Source organism: Pelobates fuscus, chromosome 2 (assembly GCF_036172605.1).
Source record: "Pelobates fuscus isolate aPelFus1 chromosome 2, aPelFus1.pri, whole genome shotgun sequence".
NCBI classification, from domain to species: Eukaryota; Metazoa; Chordata; class Amphibia; order Anura; family Pelobatidae; genus Pelobates; species Pelobates fuscus.
Window position 1 is genome coordinate 357,586,793 of NC_086318.1, and position 13,062 is coordinate 357,599,854.

Sequence of the window (13,062 nt, forward strand, 5' to 3'; positions counted from 1 at the left end):
CGTTCCTACCCATTAAAAGGAATGCTCCTACAGTTGCATCCCATCAGCAGGTAAGTGAAAATGGCAAATGTCTTTTGTATTCCTCTGTTCGTTATACATATATTTATATATGTTTTATATATATATATATATATATATATATATATATCTAGATAGTTTTATATATATATATATATATATATATATATATACATATATATATATATATAAAATTACGTTAGAGTGTGTCTTTAGAAGCCCTGTATGTGGCAGTAGGCCTCAAGAGATGAGAAGAGAATGTACAAGAGCCATAGCAGAGTAAATAGAGCTGTTGTAAGAAGCTTGGCAGTCCGTGGCCCGCCCAGCTCACCACCGATTTCAGGTCGCCGTCGGTACAAGAGGACACCAACGTTTACAAAAGCAAAAATGGTGAAGAGGGTGACGGAGAAAGCTAGTGTGCCAGGTTGAACTCTGAACTCATCTCCATTGGCTGCATGGTAAATGGCAGCAATAGACCAAGCTACTCCGATCCCAAGGAAAACATTCACAGCGTTGCTACCAGTGACGTTACCTATGGAGGCATCAGCATATTGATCTTGGGTAGCAGCTACTTTGCTTGCAAAGGTATCTGTGGAAACAAAGAAAGAACTGTGTTACATTGGATGTATTGAATTTTGAAACTGTTGAATTAATTTGCATTAATACATTTTAGAGATATAGTACTTTGAACCTGAAACCCCAAATATGAAAATGAGAAACATTTTACGATATATAAAATCATATCAGTAGCTTTCAAAACTAAACTTTAAAGAGTCAGTCTAAGTACCTGAAGAACCATGGCACTATCCCACACCAAGTATTAAAACCATTTTCAGATGGTTTGACACTTTCTTGGGTCCCTGGTCACATCTAATATTGCCTACTCTTCATAGATCATTAATGAGGAATATTTCTGTATTAGTGAAGTCAAATTGCCATTGTTTGGATAAAATTCATTGGCATACCAAATCAGAGAAAACTCTCAGCCAATGAATTCCATTCAAATTGAAATAAAATTGCTATACCTAATGCTAAACGAGAACGTCCTTTAGTTATATCATAAGAATGTCAAATAATTTGAAAACAGTTTGATTACTTTCTGTGGCATGGCACCAGTGCACTACAGGCAACATAACCATTTGTGTGGTTATTCTCTTTAATGGGACACTCAAGACCCCTAAAGCACTCCAGCTGTCTAACATGCTATAGGTGTTAAGAGTGTGCCCTCTTTTTTTAATTTTATAAAAAAAGCAGAGTTCAATAGAAATAAGTACTTTTATAAATTAACCTTGCTACATCCCCCTGGCTGCCAATCAGACAGTCATTTAGTCCTGTCACTTCCTGGTTGCTTAGCTCAGTGGAGCTAAACGCAAGAGGCAGCAATTGCTCGGAACTTGCAACGACTTCCCATTGAGTTGCATTGGGAACTCTGTGATTGGACAGCCACAGAAAGTCTGGGCTGGGTTTGAATGGGCTTGAACGGGTTTGGAGAGGACTTGCAGAGGCTGCTGACAAGAGATCTGGTACATTAAAAGGAAGAAGCTTTATTCAGTATATTTTGAACGCATAATGTTTTTAATGTATTAAAAATAATGGTCAGATGCTAACATACAAAAAAGATCCCCATCTTCATAGCTATATGTTAAAGAATAATTTGTTCGTTTCCAGTATTGTGGAGCTTTTTGTGGAATGTTAGATGTTAGATTTGGGTTAAGCTTTTTTTCTAATTAAAAAAGGTAAATATCTTGATATTTCTGTTATAGATGCATACAAATTTATCAGTTTAGTGTTTGGTACATAATGTAGATAGTATTTTATTGGGTATAATGTATTCTGTTGTCCACTTCTTGAAAAAAAAATAGTTTGTTTGTACCAAGACTACAATATTGAATTTTAGAATTAATTATTAATAGACATAGACATAGAAATAAAAAAATAATAATAGAGAATTATGTTGATATTCAGATCAGCAGAAACACTCCATTTGCTTTAAATTGATTCACATACCAAAAAAGAAAAAGACAATTGTTTCCACTCATGATAAAAAAAAAAAACAGAAAAATGTAAACCCTAAATAATATCGGGCTTAATTGCATTTAATACATATGCTGTCTTTTCTAACCTAATTCTTATTGTATTGCACTGTTATAATGATAAATTATGCAGAGGTAATTGTATGATATCGGTTATGTCAGCAAAATTACCCAAAAAGTGCAGGAATAAAGTTACTTTCCAACAGATATTGCAGATGATCTAGATAGATGTATCCTGTCCACATCACTCAGAATTATATGGGAACATTAATAAAAAAATGAAAAAATGTAGATAGTATTAATGTTCCCATATAATTCTGAGTGATGTGGACAGGATACTTCTATCTAGATCATCTGCAAAAAGCTCCACAATACTGGAAACGAACAAATTATTCTTTAACATATAGCTATGAAGATGGTGATCTTTTTTGTATGTTAGCATCTGACCATTATTTTTAATACATTAAAAACATAATGCGTTCAAAATATACTGAATAAAGCTTCTTCCTTTTAATGTACCAGATCCAGTGGGTAGGCTTAAACCTGCAGTGATTTTATTTATTGCTGCAGTTTTACTGGGGCACTGTAGTGGTAATAGTGACAAAAGTGACACCCCATATAAGTAAACAAACCATTTGGTAGCTTACTTGGTTCCACTGGGTACCATTCAGTTCCTCTATTGAGTTGGAATTTCCTGCCCACAGTTTCTATTAGCGCTTCTGAGTGAAGAGTTGGAAGAGCTGGACCAGACTCCCCATCCTCCTGTCTCTTTAGCCCTGTGCAGATCTCTGTGCACCAGGAGGAAATGAAGAGAACTGTACCTACTTCCTCTAAGCGCTGAAATGGGGAGCGGGCGAGCTATGAGGAATGGGGGCGGGCGGCAAGAAGAGCGATCTTTACCTTATGCCCTACCAGCTTGCAATTGACAACCAATTTAACTAAGTCAGGTCTTCAAAGCCAAGTTGGAAACACTCCCCTACTCAAAGATTGCACCCTAAATTTTGCAATTTCATTGTCTATTCTTCAAAGTTCATGGTTTAGTGATCAAATGATTTCCCTGTCATATTTGTGAATAGCTATTAGGTTGTCTTGGTACTGACTTCCTGTCACTACAGTTCCAATAAGACATCAAAAGAATATGTTTGGAACTGAAGAACAAAGATATAGATTTGTGTTATTCATTCACCTTCACATCTCCCAAGCAGGCATAGGTTATGTCCTATTTTCAAGTAAAAAAACATATGTTCAGTGATGGTATTCTATATCATATGCCTGAAAATTAATTAATCATTGGGGATACAGAAGGCTTATATGTTAGCAGACTTCATGTTTTGGCTTTGAAATGTCATTAAAGTGTTTCTTGTAAGCTTGAAACTGTAGCACAGACTTGATTGCTTGCAGTACATGATATAAAGGTTTCTCGTAAATTGGTGTTTTCTGGCTGCCGTAAAGCTCCACAGAGAACACGTTAGAGCAGTGTGGTCGCTGCCATTTTAAAATATGAGCCACCCAATTTGTTAGTTCCAGTAAGGCTCTTAAAGTCATAATAAAACGAAGAGTTATGGACTGCTAAAAGAAACATATAAATAATAACTATTTACAAGCCTCACTATTGGAACAGAAGCAAACTATTTTATACCTCAATTAGTAATATAAAGCTAATTTTGTGGACTTATAAGTGTTTTTAAAAAACTGTTGACACAGAATCCTGGAATCGAGAATTTCTATAATGAACAGAAAATCAGTGATTTAGTAATTGTGCCAAACACCTGACTTTACAGGATTGCTAAAGCATGAGTTCATTTCCTTAAAGCTATGGGAAAAGCTATGCTGACAATCTGTGTGTTTGCCATCATTCAAAACAGACACACAGAGGAATTGCTTTCTAAAACATAAATATATTTACTTACACAACTATGCCAGCCAGGGTGTACTAGCGCTGTTTAGATATCACAGGCTAATCTGGATTACATTTAAAGTGGCCTAAAGCGGTCATCCAGGCGTTAGACAGGGGCATCAGCACCATGAAGATACTTTGCCCCATTCACTTTCCCCAAACTGGTAACCTGCCAAGGGAGTTGAGTGATATTATTCTTTCAATGCTCAAAGACTCAATGAAAAGTCTGAATGAATGTTTGGTTTTGTGGAAGTAAAGAGTTGTCCTAGATTCAAAATTACAAACAGAAGGAAATAATACATATTGTAAGTAATATTGCAAGTGAAATAAATGGTTCACTGGTCCTTTAACTGTTAACTAGTTGACAGTGACATTAAACAGCTGGGCAAAATGTATCTACTATCAATAGGATGACTCAATGCAATAAATATGACACATCTGTCACACATACTCTCTTTTTCAGACCCTAACAGTTAAATTCCTCCCTCCACCTCCATTTTTTAGCAAGATTGGTGTACTATCCAACCTAAGCTGCAGCGAGGTATAACAAAAGCATACCAGAAATGTATACCATCCTGCTTACTCAACTAGGTGAAATAATTCCCTTATTACAGACGCAAACGACACCTTCTAGATATGGGTATCTAGAAGGAGGAAGTAAGAGACCAATGAACAAAATGGTAGTGAGCGTAGCAGAGTTCTCAGTCCCTGGCAGCCTGCAGCCAAGTTTCTAATTACAATATCACAGAGATAGAGCTTAGCTTCAGACTTACACCATACCAATTCATACCAGGGATTGGGGCAGTGATTGGCTGAGAACTAATTTAGCTTATCACTGCCCACTACTAGTGGTACCCCATCAAATGGCATGAAGCAGAGCATAGCCCCAGCTCTGCCACTTCATCATTGAAAGCCGAGCTGAAGGTTGTTGAGAGCCGAGCATCCCTACTATATGGTGGGTAAACCATTTAGAAGTATTGTGGGATCAGGCACCCATGGATTCCATGCACCATAACCACTTCAATATGGTGACGTGATTATGGTGCCTACAGTATCCCTTTAACTTTGCTATGCAATGTTAGCACACAGCCTGGAAACCTACTTTAGAAATAAAGTTGTAAACCTAATGTGGATACTGTAGTAATTTGTACCATTTTATTAGCATTACTCTACATTTACTATTTGTCTGTATGACTTTTTGTACATCTTTATTCTTGTACATTCTACTACAAGCATTTTTTTTTTTTTAAATTTAATCACGCCTCACAAATACATATTTGTCAATTACAGGGGATACGAAAACATAAAAAAAAATTATAAAATCCTTTTGAAATGGATGCACTCCAGTTAGGCAAACAGACCTAAGCTTTCATAAAGAATATCAGCTAATAAAAACTGAGCATGTGACAGGTACTTTGCAATGCTCTATCTCCCTATATAATGAATGTCTTTTTTTTGGAAACTTTCCATGTCTTTCTCCATATATTAATTGAAAGTGCTGCTCTATAATGAGCATGGTGCCTGATCCAGATGTGCATGTAAGCCTGCGTTAGAGATCGTCAGCATTTGCTAATTGTACTTTATCCATGAATCATCTTACAAGTAGAGAATTAATAAGACCCATACATACCCATTTAAAGAGCAGTTAAGCTGTAATTATGACAATGAGGAACTTATGGTGTTGTCTAGGCCCTGCAAGGCATGGTTATTCCAGTATTAATTACTTCATTAAAGTCAATTTTCCTTCATTAACATTCATTCTATTTCTATACAACTTCAAAATCTCTTTAATTTCAGATTTTGTACTTTGACAAACATCACTGTCAGCCTTATATAATGAAAAGCTAAAAAATGGAAACTCGGGATCCATTTTAGTTGGACTGCTAAGAGAGAATCAACGAAAAATGAGATGAGACATTTTAAGCCTAGCTTTGATTAATTTTTTATATGCATCTAGTGGACACTCTTTGTAGGAATACGACGGAACATTCTCTCCATTTAAATGATCGTGTCATAAAAAGGCCTTAATGTATTAAATATACTGTGCTAGTCACATTGATGGTGATTATATATATTCAATTATTTATTTCTAGGTATCAAAAGTGTCTCTTATTGAATAGCCTGCTTTGTTGATGCGATGGGGAAACACTATATTGCTTATTTAGGATAAAAGTGACATTGATAATATTTCAGTGTAAGTTTTGCAATATAATTGGAACTGGGGAAGCAAGTCCTTTTTGTCATATCATACCCTAACAATTAGACATAGATCAGGGGGTATGGCCAGGAGCGGGGCAGTTCTGAGAAATTGTTGCTGATTTACTAGTAAGCTGACTTACTAATAACAATTTCTGCAACTAAAATGTGATTTAAAACAATGTATCTTATTTACACAGACTCATTTCTAAACACATTTATTATAGTTTAAAGACAAATCTTTGTTATACACCACCAATGGAGCGCCTACAAAAGAGGGATAGAAAAGGAAAACAGTTTGATTTGGACCCGAAATAGGGAATGTCCATCCTAAATGATGCACCACACTTAGCTGTACTGGTTATGTTGTTGTGTCCTTTTAATAAGATTTGCAATCAATATTAAAATAATAATAATAATAATAATAATTTATAGGAAACGGAATTAAAATATAAAAACTATCAATGTATTTTCACTTTATAGTGGTACATTTTGTTTAATGAGAAGAGTAAGTCTGTTTTGGACTGGGTGAGTATTGTATATATTGGATTTTGCAATTTTATACTGGTGAATGCAGGTGCATTCCATGTAAATACTCCTGTTCATAGCCCTCTTTATATCCATTCACTGATATTCTAGAAATTTTATAAGGCTGAGATATGGGCTCTCACATAATGTCCTATGAAAGATATAATTCTTCTTTGAATTCATGAACAGGATATGCACCATAATCTATCGGTGTTTGTTTATCCCTCTGTTGTAACCAGACCAGTAATTAAAATAATAGCATTTTTATGTTTTGCAACCCAAAATGTGAAAACCAAGATAATTTGTCAGAATGTCTTTATGTACATTACAAAATTGCAGACTAATAGAATGTAGGTATTTTCTTCATAACTATAGTTGGAGATAAAAAAAAAAGTTTGTCTGCTAATGTGAAATCTCACTTATATCTACTAGTATGTTGGCGTGACTCATGCTCATACTCCATAATGCATTGTGGGATGGCAATTTATGCAGCATGGGTACAAAGGAATAACAACCAACTGAGCAGAGAGAAGCTTGTGCTAAATGTATCAATCAATCCATATATTTGCAAGCAATTTGGCTAGAGCGATCCAAAGAGTGATTTACGTGGTCTATTCAAGCTATGCCTTGTCATTGTGTCTACTGTTTGAATAGCAATTTTGCTTTGCCTGCTATTGAAGACACATACATTCTTTACAAATCAAACCCAATTGATACCACGTATAAACCTGGTTATTTTTTTTTTCCATGCAAAAACAATACCTAGAGGGTTCACATATACCTACAGAATGTGCGTTCACACCATGCATTGCTAAAAATATATAGTGAAATATAAAATTGAATTGAAGTTCAAAAATGTAAATTTAATATATTGTCACTTATCCTTTGCAATGTTCATTTTAATATTTTAGATTTTCGGAAAGCACGTTGAAATCTTTTATTGGTTTTTTTTGTATTTATCATGACAAAAAGTATGGATTTTTTATCACCTGTATTAGCTATAAAATATGCACGATGACAGATGCCTTTTTCCTGTTAACCTTGAAATGACATTGACTTTGCAAAGGAAATTTAAAACCACAGATAACTCAATAAAACAGCAGTGACATGTAAAGGTTTTTTTTTTTTTTTTTTTTTTTTTTACAAAGAAGATAAAGGAAAATACTGTCTCATTAAGCACTAACAAGTATGTTCTCAAAGACTGGCATCTGTTATATTGGCTGATGACTGAGATTTCCATAGCTTGTGTTAAACCTGATTTCTAATCTTGTCTCTCTTGCCTATAGTTTGTCACTAATCCATGTAAGCTCATCTATACTGTCCCTGCACTTAAAGGGGCTCTGCCAACAGAAATGTTCTATACGTTCTGATGTAGCACTCTCTACAGCTTGTGTTGATCATTTTCTGATCGGCTCAGCAGTTTTATTTTTATAAATAAAATCAGTTTTTATGGTTAACTGTTGCTATCCTTGGGCACAATGGAAAGTCAAGTATTATGACGGAGGTCTATACCCCTAACATTGGCGTCTCATGAAGCGGAATGCTGGGGTAAAGTGGGCAGACCAGTGATGCAATTATGTCACTTCTCTGCCCAAACGTGGGCAGTCCAATTAAGCAGGCCAGCCCACTGAGGGCAGGACATGAAGGGAGCACTCTTTCTAATGATGCACTTACACTACATCTCTTTTAAAGCAGGACCCTAGCGGACAAAGTCGGGATGGTGGTACTATCCCAGTAAAATTGGGATGGGTGTGAGGCATAGAGACCTCTTTCCTGCATAGAAAAATATACATTCTACTAGGCAACAGGAGCCAGAAACAGTGTTACATTAAGAGAACAAGTGTCTGGAACACTAGTCATGCAGCACTGGCAGTTTATGCACTAAGGCTTTGGAGTCTAAAACAGCACTTATACAAATGAAACATGCCTGCGAAATTCTCTGTTGTACCAATATAGAAGGTAAAATATTCTACTGACATAGTGCTAGTTTCCACCCATTATGGTAAATAGCTGCCGTAAACTGTCACAAATAAGAACAGCTAGTAGCTATTAACAGCTAGTAATTACAGACTGGATTTCAATTCGTCATTAGTTGTTACCGACTGATCGGCAATTCCATCTGCTTACACAGATACCGACCACTGTCATTTACCCACTCTCTGGTACAGCACAGAAACACACAGTGTGTAAATTGTCATCAGAACAACTATATCTTTCTGATATAAAAAGGCTCATCTTGAGTATGCAGATTGGCTATAGCAGTAGATATTAATAGTCCATGCAATGTATTAAACACCAGATACTTATCTGTTTTGTGGTAGAAGCTAAAGGATGTTCAAGAAAAGTGGTTAATACTACTGTATAAGCATCTAGGACCAAGACGCACATGTGGAATGTCAGGAACATCCACCATCAGTTAGCTCATGTAAAAGATAAGCATTAGCCTAATAATTGGCTAATTATTATTGTAATATGGGTGTAATTTTGTATTCTCTGTATACGTATGTAATATATCATTTACAGTATATATTCTTTGTTCGCCTGTGATTCCGGGCTCCGGCACATCGTGTTTCCGATATGTACTGTTGGGACTTTGTAGCTGCAAATAAATCATCGTTTGCGTCCAGTCTCGTGCTTCTTAGCCATGCATTCCTATAACTATTTCAGTATCTTGATATGCATTTGTGCTATGTGATTTTAAATTACAAATTCACTTAACTTATACAAAGAAAAGTTTTATGTATTAGATCATGTGTCTAACCTAGTCTTTTTATGTGTTTTTTTGGCACTACAAGCCTTTATTAAAAGCAAATTATCTTTCAACACATTGTATTTTTTTTCACTACAACTGAAGAAATAAATATTTATTAATGCCCTTTGGAATTAAAGCTCGTCTGTTCAAAGAACCTCACCAAATCTTGATTTTTTTTAATAAAAACATGTACTGTTACAATTATTATTTGCATTTATTGTATAGTGCCAACATATTCTGCAATGCTTTCATAGGCGTGCGCACGGGGTGTGCCGGGGCACACCCTAATCCCCGTGGCACGTGCTATGTGCCTCACTCCGTGGGCCGGTGAGGGAGGGAGGGAGGCAGGAGAAGACCCGGGGAGCTCTTGCCAGCAGCTCCGCTGGGTTCCTCTCACGAGGTCGGAGCGTTGCCGCGATTACCGCGGCAACGCTCCGATCTCGCGAGAGTGAACTCTAGCCCCCTATGGGGGCTAGAGTTCACTCTACACTGGACCACCAGCATGGTCCCCCCTCCCTACATAAGGTAAGAAGGGAGGGGGGATATTAACTAAACGGCCTCCCCACCCCAAACATTACACACAAACAGCACACACATACATCACCCTTACACACACAGCACCCACACACACACACTAACAGCACCCTCACACTAACAGCACCCTTACACACAGAGCACCCTTACACATACACTCTAACAGCACCCTTACACACACAGCACCCTCACACACACACACACACACACTAACAGCACCCTTACACACACAGCACCCTTACATATACACACACACACACACACACACACTAACATCCCCCACACACATACATCACCCTTACACACACATACATCACCCTTACACACACAGCGCCCTTACACACACAGCGCCCTTACACACACAGTGCCCTCACACACACAGTGCCCTTACACACACAGCGCTCTCACACATACACACACACACATAGCGCCTTCACACACACAGCGCCTGCACACACATACAGTGCCTTCACACACACACAGCACCTACACACACACACAGCGCCTGCACACACACACAGCGCCTACACACACACACAGTGCCCACACACACACAGCACCCTTACACACACACACAGCGCCCACACACACACAGCACCCCCACACACACACAGCGCCTTCACACACAGCACGTACACACACACACACACACACACAGCACCTAGACACAGCACCCTCTCACACACACACACACACACACACACAGCAGTATATGTGTGTGTGTGTGTGTGTGTGTGTGTGTGTATATATATATATATATATATATATACGCGGCGTGTGTGTTTGTGCTTTCGATTGCAGACCCTTATACAATAGGCTGTGCAGGCCTTATTTTAAAAGTTCAGTCCCAACATTGAAAAATGCTAAGTAATGTTGTTCATAAGCATTATAATATGATATCTGTTTAAATGCAAATGTTCAGGACAAGTTCTGGTTTATGCAGTCGGCATACATCCACAGATTGACGTTTATTTTATAATTGCCATGCAGGTTTTGTATAAAGATGCCACATGTTGTGAATACAGCTTAACCAATGAGTATTTTGTAATTTTCTATTTGAGACTCTGTGAAAATTAAGCAATTCTACCTACTGGTTTATGATCTGCAGCAGCTTCGGAAAGCTATTTAAAATCAAACAAATAATGCTTCTCTGCATCACAAACAGACAAATAAAATGTTATAGTCCTCAAGCTATTAATTCTTTCAAGAAAATATACTTATTGTTTATACCTCTAGTGATGCTCTTTTTATCATCTTTTTCAACCTGTGTACCAGCCAGATTTAATTTAAATCAACAGATATTGGCTGCATTGAGCAATCATCGCAAGGTTCAGTAAAAAAAAGGATTCAAAACAACTAAATCACCCAGGGCTGGATTAAAATTCCATATGCCCCAGGCAGAAAGCAAAACAGGAGTTTTGCTTTATTTGTATGCATACCCCCAATTCATAGCAATGCTATGTTGCAAATACAAATACATTTCTTCCTTTGGTAAGTGAAGGCCACTCAAAAATACTGTGTTTCACTTTCTGTCCAATTGTTACTAGTCACAATAATTAATAAACAAGTAATGATTACTTCTATGACTTTGATAACTACCCCTTGGGGGCAATATAGATTCCTCCTGCAATATATGGGTAAAGAACTTAATAAAAAATAAAATAAAAAAAAGCCTGCTTTAAACCAGGCCTCCAACTGTTTTGGTGGAACAGTCACGATTTTTGGGTCCTGTAGCACAGGAATCAGGTTTTTGGACCTGTTAAACTAGAAAGGATGCTTATCTGGATTTTTTTTTTTTTTTTTATAACAAACAATGTTTATCTTTTGACAAACATTCAACTAGGGGAACAATTGGGAAAAAGTGATCACAATATGGTGTATTTTGTGTAAATAGACTCAAAAAGGCAAATGCACATGGGGTACTAAAACATATCATTTTAAAAAGGCCAATAGAGGAAACAAGCGAAACTCAGTTTTAATCTTTTGGGATTCTTTTCTTTCACTGGAGGATTGGAGGAATGCAGATGTGGGTGCTATACGCAAAAAGGGTTCAATATGTTTGCATGGCATTTATCAATCTAAATTTAAAAGTATTTTAAGGGTTATTAAGTGATAATATTCAGGAATTCCTTGAGAAGAATGTGGTTATCAGCAAAAATCAGCATGGTTTTATGAAGCACAGGTCATGTCAATCTAACTTAATGGCTTTCTACGAAGAAGTAAGTAGAAGTATAGATCAGGGTGTTGCAGTGGATGTGATCTATTTGGATTTTGCCAAGTCATTCAATAGAGTTTCACACAATAGATTAGTGTTCCAACTAAAAGAAGATGGTCTAGATGAAAATTCTTGTTCTTGGGCAGAACACTGTCTTAAAAACAGTGTACAAAGAGTTGTCATTAATGGTAATTTTCAAGCTGGACAAAAGTGACCAACTGTTGGATTTCATGCTTTCTGACCCAAGGTGCATGTATATGGCTGAAGGATTCTGTTATACATTTAAGGTAGAGATTAGCTTTTCTCCTGGTTTTTCTATTTTGTTTTTACATATACTTCGTAAAAAAATACATCTATTTCCTTTCAAACCTTGAAATAATTGCTACGTAAAAAAAATAGTTGTGAGGTGACAGTTATCCTTTAAGCCTTAGCTGCCATTGACAAAGTTGTGTTATCTGTAAAATAGGCAACTCAAAGCTACACAGGGAAAAGAGACCTGTACAAAATGTGTTAAAGGGACACTATAGTCACCTAAATTACTTTAGCTAAATAAAGCAGTTTTAGTGTATAAATCATTCCCCTGCAATTTCACTGCTCAATTCACTGTCATTTAGGAGTTAAATCACTTTGTTTCTGTTTATGCAGCCCTAGCCACACCTCCCCTGGCTATGATTGACAGAGCCTGCATGAAAAAAAAAAACTGGTTTCACTTTCAAACAGATGTAATTGACCTTAAATAATTGTATCTCAATCTCTAAATTGAACTTTAATCACATACAGGAGACTCTTGCAGGGTCTAGCAAGCTATTAACATAGCAGGTGATAAGAAAATCTTAATTAAACAGAACTGGCAATAAAGAAAGCCTAAATAGGGCTCTCTTTACAGGAA

General features: G+C 36.8%; 1 protein-coding gene across 10 annotated transcripts in view; it reads right to left on the reverse strand.

The window, feature by feature from the left end:
* Window positions 1-217: 217 nt before the first annotated feature.
* Window positions 218-13,062, reverse strand: part of LOC134587347 (sodium/calcium exchanger 1) — a 439,447-nt gene continuing 426,602 nt past the window's right edge. For all 10 annotated transcript variants that reach the window (XM_063443659.1, XM_063443655.1, XM_063443658.1 and 7 more), the window contains one exon: window positions 218-607. In XM_063443659.1, the coding sequence (XP_063299729.1) occupies window positions 231-607 (377 nt within the window). In that variant the 3' untranslated portion in view covers window positions 218-230. The remainder of the gene's footprint in view (window positions 608-13,062) is intronic.